The sequence below is a fragment of the Centroberyx gerrardi genome, chromosome 20 (assembly GCF_048128805.1).
Source record: "Centroberyx gerrardi isolate f3 chromosome 20, fCenGer3.hap1.cur.20231027, whole genome shotgun sequence".
NCBI lineage: Eukaryota > Metazoa > Chordata > Actinopteri > Beryciformes > Berycidae > Centroberyx > Centroberyx gerrardi.
The window spans coordinates 8,052,612-8,068,795 of record NC_136016.1 but is presented as its reverse complement, the minus strand read 5'-3'; the positions used below and the strand labels follow the sequence as shown (position 1 = coordinate 8,068,795).

General features: G+C 42.1%; 2 protein-coding genes across 4 annotated transcripts; one reads left to right on the top strand and one right to left on the bottom strand.

The window, feature by feature from the left end:
- The first annotated feature begins 371 nt into the window (after positions 1-371).
- LOC139918524 (leucine-rich repeat, immunoglobulin-like domain and transmembrane domain-containing protein 2) lies at positions 372-2,935 on the top strand. The gene is made up of 3 exons (XM_071907946.2): positions 372-481; positions 722-1,503; positions 1,830-2,935. The coding sequence occupies exons 1-3, from the start codon at positions 372-374 to the stop codon at positions 2,615-2,617; spliced, it is 1,680 nt and encodes a 559-aa protein (XP_071764047.2). The 3' UTR covers positions 2,618-2,935.
- Positions 2,936-5,127: 2,192 nt separating this feature from the next.
- LOC139918508 (cadherin-related family member 1a) lies at positions 5,128-15,712 on the bottom strand. 3 transcript variants are annotated; one of them, XM_071907920.2, is made up of 18 exons: positions 15,652-15,712; positions 15,392-15,394; positions 15,091-15,186; positions 14,522-14,667; positions 14,384-14,434; positions 13,944-14,033; positions 13,666-13,752; positions 12,998-13,114; positions 11,264-11,407; positions 11,060-11,138; positions 10,808-10,908; positions 10,503-10,706; positions 9,754-9,906; positions 9,444-9,608; positions 8,682-8,749; positions 7,548-7,776; positions 6,998-7,252; positions 5,128-5,661 (listed from the first exon to the last, which is right to left on the bottom strand). In XM_071907920.2, exons 1-18 carry the CDS (start codon positions 15,710-15,712, stop codon positions 5,128-5,130), a joined length of 2,583 nt encoding a protein of 860 aa, XP_071764021.1. The 3 variants fall into 3 exon arrangements, with proteins under 3 accessions (XP_071764021.1, XP_071764020.1, XP_071764022.1); XM_071907919.2 differs by lacking the exon at positions 15,392-15,394 and having other exon boundaries at positions 15,643-15,712; XM_071907921.2 differs by lacking the exon at positions 15,392-15,394.
- Between the last annotated feature and the right edge of the window lie 472 nt (positions 15,713-16,184).

Sequence of the window (16,184 nt, the reverse complement as noted above, 5' to 3'; positions counted from 1 at the left end):
GGCCTCCTGTCATGTCCATGGTAGTGCTTTGGAAGGGAACACATAAATTAAATTAGACTGATACAAAGCATTTTGGGCTATATCTGAAAATAAAACCGTAATAACTCATTTTAATTTTAATGTTACTATAACTATTGAATCTTGATTGTACAACGGTTGCAGAGAGCGTTTGCATGCTTTTGAGGAGATCTTACAATAGTTACAAGACAAAGTGGTCCATTGCTAAAAATACACAATTTCCGGTGTGTCTCACATGTCACTTAGTGTCTTAAGCATTGCGTCAAGGCAGATTAAGGTAATAGGCTTTCTTTTGCCCAACCCCTGGGCATGTCCTGCTCAAACAGGCCTCTTTCACAGGCATCCCTAGGAATATGGACACCTTTTATGTTGCATTACGTATTGCTTTGGTATTTTATCTCATCACTCCTGGATCATCAACTTGTCTGACCGGTTGCTCCTGCACAAATGACACCTCGGGAAGGTAAGCGACCACTGAACATGTACTGTTTTCAAGTTGTGGGGCATTTAGAAGTAGAAGTAGGTTATGGGATAACCACGGCTTTGAGTGTTGTTGTAAACCTAACCTACTACACCAAATAATACTACAACCTACAATCGATACCTAAAACTTTGTATAGACACTGTATGAATGTTCAGTAACTCATCTTTCATAACCTAGTCTTTTCTTTTTTGATAATCTTATCATTCCTCTTTATTCTAGGTCTTTACTTTGTATGGAAACCTCCATGGGACGCATCCCAGAGGATATCCCAGATGATTTTACAAAAATTCGTATTGAAAATTCCCACCTGACGGAGTTGCCCCGCGGATCTTTCTCTAAAGTCAGTACCTTGGAGTTTCTGTGGCTCAATTTCAACGACATCACCCTGATGAACATCAAAAGCCTGGAGGGGCTGGGGAACCTGACCGAGCTGAGGTTACAGGGGAACAAACTGAGCTCAGTACCGTGGACAGCGTTTCAGGACACGCCGAAACTCAAGATTTTAGACCTGAAGCACAATCGTCTAGACGTGCTGCCCGAACACGCTCTGAGACACTTACCAGGTCTGACCTACTTAGATTTATCCTTCAATCAGCTTAGTGTCATATCAAAAGATGTTTTCATTAACTGGCCCCTTTACCGTACATCAGAGAAAGCATGGGGGAAAGAGGGGATGGTCTCCAATGTGGTTTTGGCACTGCATGACAATCCTTGGTTGTGTGATTGCCGCCTCAAAGGCTTTGTTGAATTCATCAGGGCGGTCAGTCCTCCTATCATTCTGATGAACTCCTATTTGACGTGTTCGGGCCCCACCTCCAAGGCCAAGAAGTTCTTCCACGAGGTCCAATTAAAAACATGCATGCAGCCAGTGGCATCTGCCCCAGAGACCAACATCACTTTACCTCTGGGAGCGAATGCAACGCTCACATGCTTAGTCAAGGCCAGGCCAGACCCCACCATTCAATGGATGTACAGTCTGAAGACCATAAGAGGATTTGCTGGTAAGATTTTTTTTTTAAACTTCTATCCATCCATTAAACTGCTGCCAACCCACAGTGGGAGCACTTACCATGATATCACATCTACAACTTGTAGGCTGCGTTTGCTGTATGAAAAGATTTAGAAACAATAGGGCCAGCGTAATCTATGGCCTGCTTACTGTACATTTCACATGCACGTGCTGCTGGGCCTGAATTTCTGTGCCAGATGTAAGCAAATCATGCGGCATGTGACTTGCATTTGCACAAGTAAATGCAGTAGAGTACCAGGCTGACCTTGGTTTGATGCTTTTGATGCAAGCCTGTTTTTTCTGCCTGTTTCGTTGCAGCTACCGAGACACATGTGGACGAGGAGACCATCAGCTCCCAGCTGCTGATCCCCTCTCTTCATCTGGCAGACAGAGGCCTCTACACCTGCATGGCCAACAACTTCATTGGGAATTCCTCTGTCTCTATCGCGGTCAACACCAGGTCCCTCAATGCCTCCGCTCCCGTTCCCCCACCATTCCCTATGTTGTCATCCGATGACAATGTCTACATTGACATCCGCATCGCCAAGCAGACGGTGTACGGCATCACCCTGGAGTGGTATGCAGCCACAGACAACCCCGCAGAAACCTGGTTCACCATCCACTTTGGCAAGTACGATTCACCCAAAAAGGAGATGATCTACATCGGGCCCGGCATCAGCAGCTACTCTGTCAGCGACTTGCTGCCCGTCACCAAATACGAGGTGTGCGTGACTCTGAAAAACCAGCCACCCCGAGAAGGCCAGTGCATCGTGTTTGTGACAGGGAGCGACATCAGTGAGCTGGAGCAGAGGGAGAGACTCATCCACATCGTAGTCATCGTGTGCGCCATGGTGCTGGCGGTGCCGGCCGGCATGTACGCCTGCACCACAGAGGCCAGGTTCAGCTGCATCGAGCGCTGCACGGATCTGTGGAAGAAGCGCAGGCGGCGCGGGGGGGACCTGCAGGAAATGGAGAGGCAAGGCACCTTCGACAGCCTGCAGGCGGCCAGCGACGAGGGCCTGTGCAGGGACTCAGCAGAGGACAAGATAAAGAGGCGGCGGTCTGAGGATAAATGCAAAGGAGGCAGTGCAGCTCAGCTATACTAGCATCAATGTAAAAACCTAGAAGTGTATCTGTAAATAATGTCAGTTTTTAATGAGAGATCTCCTGTAGAATGTGTAAATCTTAAGCTGTCACCTCAAGATGGAAATGCCTTTCTTCCTTATTGCTAGGGAGTTATTTATCTGTGTAAATATTCAACAAGAAGTCAAATGTTTGTTCTAAAATGTATTTGATACTTCTTTGGGTTAATTTTTTCTTAATCTTTTGATACTGAATGCAAAGTCATGCTTAATTAAAAAGTAGTAAATCATTGGTGCTTACACATACCGTATATTATTCTTTACTATTGTTAACTTCACCCAACTGTATATATAATGGGGTTGGGCTTTGTGTGGGTTCATTAAAGGAGACTGAAGGTATAAGAGGTTCAAACGAGAAGATAGTAACCTTGTTTTTTATCCACTATTGTGACAAATTATTGATTTTTTTTATTGTTTTCCTTTTTACAGATTCCATTCGCTCTCTTGTAATGGCATAGAATGATGTATGATGTGGATTAAAGGGGAGTTAAAGACGAATGCTGAGACACTGATTTTTTAGCACAATCACTCAGAGGATTTGTTACATAAGCAGTGTTTTCCCATGCGTTTATACATACGCTGGTAAGGAGATTACAGTGCTTTTCTATCTGAATCCCGTCAATCCCAGTGTCTTAACAGCAGAGTAGGGCATGATATTTCTATTTAATGGCAGGTCCCAGCACATTGCATCTACACTGATTATACAGGCAAATAGAGTGTATATCAAAAACTGATTTGTTCTTGGTCTTGGTTGATTGATAGGTTCTTTTGCACCAATCAGTGGCACTTTAATAGAGATATTAGAATACGATGAAAAATTGTTTTGGTGCAATATAAATAATGATCACATTTATATTGCTATATTCAATCAATGTACACCCATTGGCATATATACATCATATATCACAATTTGTATGTATCTTTTTAAGTAAAGAATATATCATGTTTTGATGACTCCTGAACACTTTCTCAGTTGTGATTAACTCTTCATTCTGAGCCACTAACTGTCACTAGTGATTCACTTCAACAGCAGCCAGCAAAAAGACATAAGCCAATTATAAGAGGGCATGACTCCCGGGGCGGAGGTCTTTGGGTAAATAGTCTAGATTGGAGATTTGGAGGAGAATGAAGGTCAGTCTGATTCAGACTGGAATGTAATAATGTTTTTGAAAGTACAAATACACAGATACACCTGATCCTGATATGAGGTGCTGTCTATATTGTAATAGACTGGTCAGGGTATTGTGTTGGGTCTTGGCTCTTGAGAAGGTTTGTAAACTAAAATAACTAAACTAGCCTCTGCACAGAAATGAGCACAGATCATGGTTATTTTCAAATATTTATTCAAAATCAAGACCGTACAAAGACAATACAAAGATGTCACTTAAAAGGGACAGGCAAGTGTAATATATAGTTGATTAAGATATTGACAGATAAGAGATATTCATTACAGCAATGAAATGACTCTAAAATGATTTGCCTACATTTGAAGGCATTGAACAGTAACATAGACTGTGTTTTATACGTTGATCCTTAACGCTACAGACAGAATGGACAATATCTACATCTAGAAAGGAAATGTCCAAGCAGTTTAAATATATAGATGAGCTTGAAGATTTCAAGCATACGACTAATTATATTATTTACTGCAGTTAAGATATATTCATGTGAGAGGGCATGTCCATATCTTTTCATATACCTGTGCCAAAAATAATGAAAACAATACAATGCTGTACATTAAAAATTGACCCATGTCATATAAAAGCATATCTCTAGGATAGCACAAACACTCATAAGTAAATAAAAGCAACATAGCTTATGCTATTTTCAAAGCCTACGGTGGCACATTGTAATAAAAAAAATCAACTTCTTAGCTCTCAAGCAGCTGATATAACACAGTAAAAAATATTACTACTACCTTTAGCACTTCATATTAAGCAGTGGTGTTTGTCATAACTGTGTTATTCAGCTGCAAGCTCCGATATAGGATGCAGTCCTAGTTGTGTTCTTGAAAACATTACAGGGTCTTCAGCATTACACTTTTCAGGAAATAACAGCAACATGTATACACAGTAATTCTTAGTAATCCTCTCCCCCAGGCAATTTACAGTAGTGGTTCTTACTGTTGTTAACATGATGTAATCCTCCTCAAGATGGCAGTGTGGTGAATTTTCTAGGAGGATACCACTGGCAGACTCAAGTTCTTTCCTCTGATTGGCTAAGCCGTATCAGTCAAGGTTGCAATGCAGTTCACTTGTGCAATATCCAGTATTGAAACACAACTGTTTGTATCCCCTTCTGTGGTACCCCCTCATTTTAAATTACCCATGATAATTTAAAGGTAGGCCAACCCAGCAGATCATCATAGGTTCAGGTGAAGCCTCTCAGACAGCAGATGAACTAAGAGCAGTAGAACCGTCATGAGATCCAATTGTCCACAAGTCTTGAAGAACAAAAAAGTTTGTCAGACAGAGTTAGTAATAGCCTTGGTTGTTCTCAATGATTTTCTGCTCCAGCTTCATTTTAAGCTCTGACACCAAGGCGGAGCTGATGTTCCCCTCTTTGCGGCGGCTGGGTTTCGATTTCTTGGAGCTTCTCAATGCCAGCGCACCAGAGATGGTGGGCACCGCCCGGGGCCTCTCTGTGGGCCGGGTGTTACAGGGGGGCGGAGGGGGCAGGCAGGGGGGTGGAGGCTTCTGTCGGGGGCTGCTGATGCTCCGTTCGGACATCTTCTCCGGATTGCCAACGATGAACTTATCTGCAGGGTTGTCGCCTTTGAAGAGGGGCATCTTGAGGTTCCAGGGCTCGGGGTCCCTGGGTCGCCTCCGAATGATGCGCCGCACCGGCATGATCCTGTTTGACTTTGTGTTGCGCAAGTACATAGCCGTAGAGATCAAGACAGTCACTCCTACCAACATGCTAATGATACCAGTGACCATGCCTAGAGCTTTCATAGGATTTTCCCTAGTTTTCATTAAAAAGGCCGCCATAGGCCCCTTGAGAGGAGTCTGTAAAAGAGCACAAATACAATTGTTTTAATCAAGTCCAAGGGACTGAATTCAAGCGTTAAGTCACCATTTGTCCAAAGCATGCAAGCATGAGAGATGGATGAGCAAAGCACTGACAGAGGAGGCCCAGACAACATGTCTACTAACAACGTGATGTTTCCACACACACACACTCAATCATCCATTCGCCTCTGTCCTATGGGACTGCTGATGCAAAGTTAAGAACTACGCACAACACTAGTTGTTGGGAATGCGTCTGGCAGTGCGGTGCATTAGGATTTCTCTTTGGCATGTGCTCTATGGGCTGCACAAGGATTAACTTGATGTGATGTTGTGCTGTGATGGTAGTTACCGAGACCAAGTGCAATACACATTTGTGTGAAAAATGGAGATTAGTTGAGCAAATATGGGTTTCAATCCCAAGTAGACCGCTCCATCTTAGTCACTTAAACCACTTAAACAGCCAATAGTCATGCTTTCAGGTAGAAAAAAAATAAAATAAAATAAAATTTAGATGAGCAATGATGGTGTTGTGGTGGTGTAATAATATTATGAATATAATTAGTATTAGAAAACTATATATATTACTACTATATTATTATTGAATATTTTCCAATCAAAAAGATAACATTTTTAATATTGGGCATGGTAAATAAAAAATAATATATCTAAACTTTTTGTTATATTGTAATATAATTCCTTAAAATGCGCTCCAGTACTCTTTTACAGACAATAGAAAACCAGTAAAAAAATAAATATATTTTTGTAAAGTTTGTGAATGTATTTTGAAGTATAGCTGCAGTTACAGTATAAATATTCCTCACTTGACCCTGCGGACGACTTTAATGTAATTACTCTCGGGGTTGATTCGGGACTTTTTCACTGCATCGCAGTAGATGACTGTGGATATACAGATCGTTAATAAAATGAGGGAAACGACAATGCTGAGACAAATTCCAAAAACAGTCAGGGGACGCTTGCTGAGGCCCATGAAGTACGCAATAATTCGAGCTTTGATCTGAAAGCACAATACACAACAGAGAAACAACACCAAAAAAAAAAACATAGGGTGAAGAAACTAATAAACGGTGCAAACATATATTACATGAATATGGGTTAATGTAAATGACTGAAAATCTTAAAGATGCGGTGAATGAAATATGAGTGACAGGTTGAAACAAGGATTCTCAGCTGCAGGTGCATAGCATGAAAAGAATATTATCAAGTGGTAAAATAGCTTGAATCTACAGCCCATGCTGCCTACGATGCAGGCTCGGCATAGTTACAGCGCTGCAAAGCATGCTGAGATAAGTCAGCGCAGGTAGGGGGGTCTTACCGCCTCAGTGATATCGATATTGACCACGGCTGTCGTGCTGAAGGACGGGGAGCCTCTGTCCCGGGCCTGGACCACCAGAGACCACTTGCAGTCCTTCTGCTTGGTGATGTTCTGCACGATCGCCATGGACTTGATGTAAGGCTTCAGCTTGATCTCCCCCGTCTCGGCGTTGATGTCGAAGGCGTTGTCGGGGTCGGCTGTCATGATGGAGTACTCAATGACGTTGTTGGGAGACTCTGCGTCTTCATCCACCGCCTGTAGACAGCAAAACAGGTGTGAATATGATGTAGTATATGATGTAGTATGTATATGTATGATGTAGTATGGTGTATGACATGTATATGATGCTATGTAAAGCCCTTTGAGACTTGACTAGACCAGAATAAGATACGCAACTGCTAACAATTTCAGTATATTTGCCCCTTTACCTGATACCAATGATCACATGAACTCCCAAGCCATTACACTGAATAAACATATTACACCTACAGTGTTTATTGATTTATAATTAGATTTTGAGTTGTTGGGGGGGGGAGACCACATAATGTACCTCTACTTTGACAGGTGCACCAATAATCATGGTCTTCTCCAGGAGTTTGTTGTCGAACTCTGGCGGATGGTCGTTCAGGTCGAGGATGGTGACAAAGACTTCAGCCAAGCTGTACTTTCCCTCTGAGTCCTCGGCCTTGACATAGAAGTTGTACTTGGACCTGACCTCTGCGTCCAGCGTGGCCCAGGGCTGCGTGTAGATGATGCCCGATGACGGGTGGATCGCAAATCTGCGGTCCCAAATAGAGAGCGTGTTAGTAAAAACAACAATTGTTCATTTTATTGTATTGTCTGCCCCAGTGAGCCTGGTTTCTATACAGGCACTCGGCAAGAGATATTTACATCACATCCTGACTATTTCTAAATGTCTAAATAAAAAGATACTGATGTTTCATAAGTTGGTCTTTGATTAAAAGTCATGGTGGGATAACCGCAATTAGGAAGAAATATATTTAGATTATGTTAATGGATAACAAAAGTTAAATAGATTTCTGAGAAATCAGAAAAGGTCAGGCTTTTTCTTGTTTATCACTGTGAGTACATGGCTCCTATTCAGCCATTTTCTACCATCTTTTTCTACCTTTTCTCTGTGAAAATTAACAAGTTGCCTTGGAACTGATAACTTTCACACAATTAACTCAACTCCCTGCCTGGAGACAAGCATAAATTTGCACTTTCCATTTACTGCATGCTGCCTTGCTTTTCAAAGCTGCCGTCTCCGTGGCTCCAGCTGTCACATTGCATGTTAATTGGCTCTCCCTATGTGAGACAGGCCAGGCTGTCTATTTTTTACCCTCCAATCCAATTAGGAGATTAGCCAGCATCTTGCTGCCATCTTAGAGTAAGCTGTTTGTGCAGCAGAGGAGCACAGGCTGGACCAATCATACTGGTTTCCTGCGTACCTCTCCCATTAAAGAGACAAACTGAGATGAGAAAAGACTGGTCTGTTGTTAACTGAGTTTACCTGCGACCCAGAGCTGGATCTACTCTGAAAATCAGTTCCCTTCCTTGGAGTCATCTACATAAAAGTGACTTTTTAGCCCATGAAATGCATTTAGATCAGTCATGGTAACGCACGAGTTAAGCATCTGATCTGACTGAACCTAAACTGGCAGGAGTGTAGGGCGCTACTTACAAATCTGATCCTGATCCATAAATCGTGTATTTGACCTCGCCCCAAGGCCCTGAATCTGGATCATTTGCCTGTGGAAAAACGGACAGAGATTAGAGGGCCAATACTTGCAGCGCACATTCCAAAATTGGACACTTTCTAAACAGCATTATTTACCAACCTGATAACTATTTTAGTAGAACTGCATGGAGCAATAATCATACAACAATACTGTCGTCAGGGTGGGCGACAAAACCCCTCAGCCAAGGTAGCTGAAGGCTGTCCATTTAGATGATTGGAGCTGATTAGGATAACCCACTAGAGTCTTAAGCTCATGTACAATAGGTTGGGGGGTTTTGACCCAGCAGGGTCTGTCTACTATAAGTCTGTCCCTGGGGTGAGAAAGAGCAGGGAATGAGCCATCGGCCAATACGATTAACCTTGAGGGAAATTAAGCTTTTTACTCCTCAGTGCTTCGCTTGGAAAACAACACAAATATAGCCTGGTTGCATGGTACATAAATTGTAATGGAAGTCAGAAATGTGCCAGTATTTTCCAAATACCCCTTGAGGCATAACAGAGAGCATATGCCAGAGTGTCATGTGAATTTCATAACTGGCGACAACAAAAGCACAAGCGCCGGGGAACATTGAGCTTTGTTGTCTGGCAACAACCTGCTTTCATCTAATGAACTGCACCCAGTAATATGCATCTATTGGGGGATTGGTGGATTATATAATCATATTTCGGTGGGGTTAAAGCAGAGTTTAATCTTGATGGACTCACGGTTACGGACACAACGTTAGAGCCTCCAGGGGAGTTCTCTGGGACCCTGGCGATGTAATACTCTGATGTGAATTTGGGGATGTTGTCATTTGTGTCCAGGAGGTTAATCACGATGTCAGCTGTTGCACTGAACCTCTCAGGTGTGTCGATCTCCACTGCCAGCAGCTGCAGAAACACAAATGAAAATTGTGATTGTGCCATTTCAATCAGAACAGAAATGATTACTGATAGTAATAAATAGCGGTAGAGGGTAAAAATAATATTCTCGGCTAATAACCGCAAAGAGGCCAGACCAAATACAAAGTCTGACCTTGAAAGTTAAGGTTGCTCCCTTTTCGTAGTCGATGCCAGATGTGTCTTCCACAATGATGGTGACCTGTGCTTCATTGAGGACGGTCTGAGGAACCACCCGCAGCACCCGGCTCGGCCCCACTAGCCTCAGTTTGAATTTAGCATTCGCTCCCTGTAAAGAACACACATCCAGTCTATAAATTAACATGAATTAGTAAAAAACAAAGAATGAATCCAAAAGTGCACCTCACCAGAAATACCTATGAAATCAAATACACCTTTGATTTCATAGGTATTTCTGGCGAGGTCAGATGCAAGATAATGACTTGAGCAAGGCTTGGCTGGTCTAAAAGGGAAAAAGTCTGTCTGGCAGATAATGTTACATGAAGCATTCAGGCAGGAGGGCTAATGGACATGATGACATAATGACTAACATTTTATTTTGAATTCAGTTTATTGTCCAACATTTTTATTTCAAATGGGTATTACATAACTAGACATAACAATGCTTGTGGAGGCTGGTTAGCAGACATTTATGCAATGTTGTACCCAGAGGCATTTGTAGTGTATTGTAGTCTATCGTAATTCTTCCATTTTGAATATTAGAGCATCATTTTTAGACAGAATATTGTTGTTTTACTGTGTGATTAAGGCCAAACTGAATGAATGCTTTGTGAAGTATGATAAGTGTACAGACTCATAGGACCTGAGAAATGATGGTGTATGGAGATCAGTGACAGGAATATGAAATATGAGTAATTGTCCTACCTGGTCCGAGTCGTTGACAGTGATCTTAAAGCCTCTGAGGATCTCCCCTGCAGGTGGGTGCTCATACATGGTGACCTCAAACTTGCTCTGTGGTCCGTTCTCTCCGTAGAAGGTTGGAGGGTGGTTGTTGAGATCCACCACGCGGACTGTTACCATGGTAACGCTGTAGTCCAACAGCTGGTCATTTGGGCCTATCTCCGATGCCTGGGTTTCAAATTAGATTCACACATTCAGCAATGATCATAAGATCTACTTATACTATGAGATGACTTTGTAGTTCCCAAGACCCAAAGAGCAACTGTTACCTTGACTTTAATTTCATATAATTCATTTTTCAGATGGACTGGATAAGTTGTCAGGCTGATGCAGCCGCTTGTGCTATTTATGTCAAAGACACCATCGCTACCTGAAACAGGAAAACAGAAAAGTGTTCAATTAGTTTGAAAAAACACCTGCAAGTACCATAAAACAGGTTACAATTACGTTTAATTGGAACAAAAGATAGTTCAAAATGGCATTTAATTCTTATTTTGAAAATAGTGTTTTATTGTGCTTACCGTTGATAATAGAATAATATATGACGTTAGGATTGCCTTGATCTCCATCTTTAGCATACACTGTGAATATTTCAGAACCCTAGAAATAAAAATGACAACATATTCAAATATTTACATATTCATGTAGACAAAAGCAATAACATGCAATCAGCTGCACTGAAAAAACGCAGCATGTTGATATGGAGAGAACGGAGACAGACTTACAGGGACTGAGACCTCGTAGATGTAGCCAAAGTAAGGGGTTCCTATGAAGGAGGGAGGTGTGTCTTGGGCATCAACTACATTGATTGTTATGGTGGCTGTGGAGGTCAAGACCTGGTGCTTCTCCTTGTACTTGCCACCGCCATCCTGAGAAAAGAAACAGAGGGAGAGGGGACAGTTACACTTTGTTTTATACTGTAATAGTAACTGCAATGGAGTGTTATGCCATCTCACTAAAATAATAAGAGAAATTAGTTATTTTTAGGATCAGAGTAACCAGCTGACTAGCTTGAAGTGGTTTGGCAGAAGATGGGGATTTCAAACTGGTAACTAGCTAGATAATATTATTAAAAAAAAATAAAAAATAAAAAAAAAGATGATGTAATGATGGCACTAAATCCTCACATTTGCAAAATGGTCCATGGTTTGAAATGATTTCATTAGGCACATCTGTTCATTTGAGCTATAGCCTGACTAGTGAATGATGCAGTATGTTTTAATATAATGTTCCACTTTGTTATGATGGTGACCGTCTCCATTTAAAACTAATGCAAACCTCTTGTTATCCACATTTACCAGTAATCTAGCATGACAAATTAAATATAATTAGAAACATCGGAATGTGTAATTTCATTTAAATATCATTGCTGTCTATGCTAATCATGTTATAACGCTTCAGGGAGAGCGGGATATGCTGAGACATTTTTTACACTGACTTTCTGAGGAGAGAGAAATGTTCCAATCTCTTTACCAAAGTGATTCACTTCTAGTTTGGGATCAACTCATTCCCATCATTATTAACAACATTTATGGGGGCCTAAACACTTTCTCTGGCTGTACCCACTGTCTTACTACGCAACATGTAGGCCTACTCATCTAATATCAGAAATAGTAAAGAAATCAAGATAGAGCAATTTTTACAGCAGTTTTTGAGGGACTGTATATATACTGTGTGTTATTCCACAGGTAGTCAGGGCTGAAGCTGGAGAGGAACTAGCCCTCTCCTTCCACCTCTCTATCATATTATGGCTCACACTGCGATCAATAATTAGTCAGCAGAAGTCCACTGATGTCCTATAGAGCTGAGCGACTGATAATACATTACTTCCATGTGAGCGACCAGGGAAACTCGGACAATGTGTTGACGGTCAACAAGCTCGTCAACTGAGAAAGGTTAGCCATAGCTGAACTTGGTCATTGGCCTTCAACAGCCAATCAGATTTCCGTACTTCCTTGTTTCCCTACCAATGTGGCTTTGTTTCATGAACAATAGTTCCACCTGGCAGGTGCAACATGGACACAGCCATTGAAAGCTTCCCAGTTTTCTACAACTTTTATGGGAAAGACTCAGGAAGAAAAAGCCTCTAAAATGATGATTGGAGAACGGCTGCATCCATTGTTGGAGTTGAAGTTCTGAAGTCATTTTATTTATTTATTTATTTTTTTAATAATGCGAGGGTTAGGGTTAGCGCTTACTAGCTATGCTAACTCATCAAAACAATGTAATGTTATGAGAGGTAATACCAAAGCAGTGACAAACGCATAATTTGCCTGTTCGAAACTTTGTAGCTGCAGACCGCCACACAGACGCAGTCGAGGTCTCTGGCCCCGCCCACAGTCTGCCAGAATAGAGCGACACTTCAGCCAAGCTGCTCGCAGTGTGAACACACGGTTAGACCTCCAGAGAGGATCTTTGCCCTGTATATCAGAAAAGCATTCACACCACCGCCCTCTCACCTTCGCAACCACCGTCACAAAGTGCGCGGGCGTTGTCTCGTAGTCCAAAGTCTCCCCAGGTTTGATCCTGAGGACTCCACTGTGCCCATCGATGGTGAACTTGGCAGGCGGTGAGCTCTGTGTAAAAAAAAAAAACACACAGTCAGCAGTGATTAGAGTAATGGAGGACACACAGGTGTTTGGTATCTACTTAATTTAGCGCTATGAAACTAATCGCTTAGAGTGAGTATTTTACAGAGGCTGTTTTTCCCTCGCCTCGCCTCTCACTTCAACCTTGACACTTTCCCCACACCTCTGGCCCTGCGGCGGGGTGGTCGTGTCTCACTGTTGACACGTGAACAATGACAGCTACCGTGCTGTCAGTTGTCGGCCCGGAGCGACCCTAAGCTCCCGCTAAGCCTTCAATGCCTTGCTCAAAATGTAATTGAAATTTAATCCACTAAAGTAACACCATTTCCAGACTGCTCTCCCGTACGAGATTAATCTTTCCCTCCGCACACTGTTCCATCACTCCGATGCCCTTTTCCTCCCTCCACATGGCAGCGGCGCTCGCATGGTGTCAGCGCAGCCGCCGGTCTCAGCCTGAACTCTAGGCCATACCAAGCCAGTAGACAGTGTTACTGTGCTGGATGATGCTGTGTTGTTGCCTATCAATAATATTGTGTTACCAGTAGGAAGTATGAGACGCTGCCTCCAGAGCCCATATCTTTATCCACCGCTTGGACTCTGTAGATGCTGCTGCCTGGAGCCGTGTCCTGGGAAAGAAAAAAAACATAGGAATCAGAAGGAGTTTTCAACCTTTAAACCAATGTTTGACTCTACTGACAGGTTTACAAGATGGTGATGGTGTGGCGAGACCTCCAGCAGTGAACTAACAGCATGTGCATCACAAGTGCATCATCCATCAATACACTATGGTGTTAGCAAATTTCTTTATTTTACAAACCTCTGGGATATCAATGATGAAAGGCAAGTTTTGAAATTCAGGTCGCTCATCGTTGGCATCAGTGATAAACACTCTTACTGTCTCAACAACCTGAAAACAGGGACAAGAGACAATGTCTCAGCCACAAATGAACTTGTATGGTTGTGTAATGTAAAATGAATATGCATGCAGATTTCAAACAAATATTTGAGTTGATTTCCAAAACACTATGTCCTTTTTGGAAAATACATCCTGAAGATCATCATTCAAAATGTTAGGATTCACTCTGTAAGCGTTACCATTTTGTCAACTGCAGACTTAAGTTATCTGCTGTCCTTTAAAAAGTAACAAGTTTTGTTTTCATTGTTTGCTATCAGTCATTTTGTAAGAGTAGTGTAATTTCTTTCAAATGGCAGACATCTCATTTTGGAACAAAACACATGATGGATATATAAACTCACTTTATTGGGACCGTCCGTTATGCTCACACGCACCGAGATTTCATCTTGTTTCTATAAAAAGAGGAAATTGTCACTTTGAGGCGGAATGGCGACAGGTGATTTTGTTCCACAGTGGTAGAATCTCAGTGGCAGACTCACCTCTCTGTCAAGCTCCTGAACGAGAGTCACGTTTCCTGATTTGGGGTCCACTTTAAAATATTCTCTGGACCCCTTTTCAAAAGTCAGGCCATATCGCACAGAGTCCCCCTCTGGGTCTGTGCCGTTAAGAGTGTATATCTGTGTCCCTGCATGGAAACATTGACAGAGAATGACAATAACTCAAACTGTTGTCCATCAAATACAGGAAAAACATTAAATGTCTGTGTTTGTTTTAATTATGTAGACAAGGAGTTTAAATGCCTTTATTTCATTGCTGTACTGATTGAACAAATCCATTGTTCCGTATGAACAACATGTGTGATAATCAGGTAAGATGAGCCACTCCCCATACTGTTGTCTTCCCGTAAGTCTGGTTGTACGTCACAATCCATAAGGTATTACAGTGATCAGCCTGAGCCTCGATAACAATGTGATCATTTCATCACTGCACTTTTGCACTTAAATAAATACATTTAAACTACACTGAAGTTAATGTTCTAGCCCCTAAAATAGATCTTAATAACTGAATCGATTGTTACAATCACCATTAAACTGCATGTCAGACTTACCAACTGGTGTATCCTCGGAGATGCTGAACAAGGCCATATTCCCATTTGTACTGCTGGGGCCATTATCATAAAAATATGGAGCATAGTCTGATTGCCCTTTTTGGAGAAACAGATAAACATGCCCCATGTTATTTGAACAGAACAGAAGTCATAGTATATGGCATAACCAATTCAACATGCTACTTTATATACTGTATAACCCTGAAAATCATACAGAAATCATACAGACATACAGGCATACAGTCTAATTCTATTTTTAGAGGAAATCTTCACACAATTAACAGATATTTGTTGCACTCACTTGCTAAAAGGGCAGGAGCCGAAAGCAGGGGGGAGGAGGACGGAGGTTAAATATTGCATTTATTTTGGAATTAAGTTAACACTATCACAACAAAAAGCACATCATCACACATTCCTATCTAAAGCACAAGCAGCATGAACAGTCTAATAAGATGGGCATGCCCTCTGTGTGTTAGAGGATTAACCAGATAATGTGAAGGCAACACACCAGCAAGAAGTCTGAACCACACAAAGACAGAAAGAAAAGAGAGCGGACCCTACCCAAGGTGAAGTGCACCAAGATGAGAAACAGTAAAATATGCGTTTTCTTTTCCTTCTTCATCCTGGTGGGGCGGTAAGGCTTGGCTGGCTCATGTGGAAGGCTTTGGGGAGGGAAGCGAGCGGCGAGTGTCGTGCCCTTCTGGAGGCGTCTCAGCGGCTCAGTGCGAGACGCTGGAGCAGATTCTCAGGCGCTAATCCAGTGACGCATCCCCTCGCTCCGCAGACATCTTCTGCCACACCGCTTTCACTCCGGTTGTGGCTGAAAAGCGCACATGGAAAAGAAGATATCATGTTTCACACAAGGCGGTGTAATCGCACCTCAAACACACATGACAGTGTATATGTGAGGTAAAGCCAGTGCCTCTCCAGGATTACAGTTATATCAGAGACTTTATGACAGGATGTACTTCTTTGGGCCATTTACTCAACTGGGAACACACTGGGAATCTCTTTAGACAGCCTGGGACATTCAAACATCCTTTCTTCTTCTGCCTGATCTTTCAGTTTTTAGGGCCCATAATCTTTGTTACACA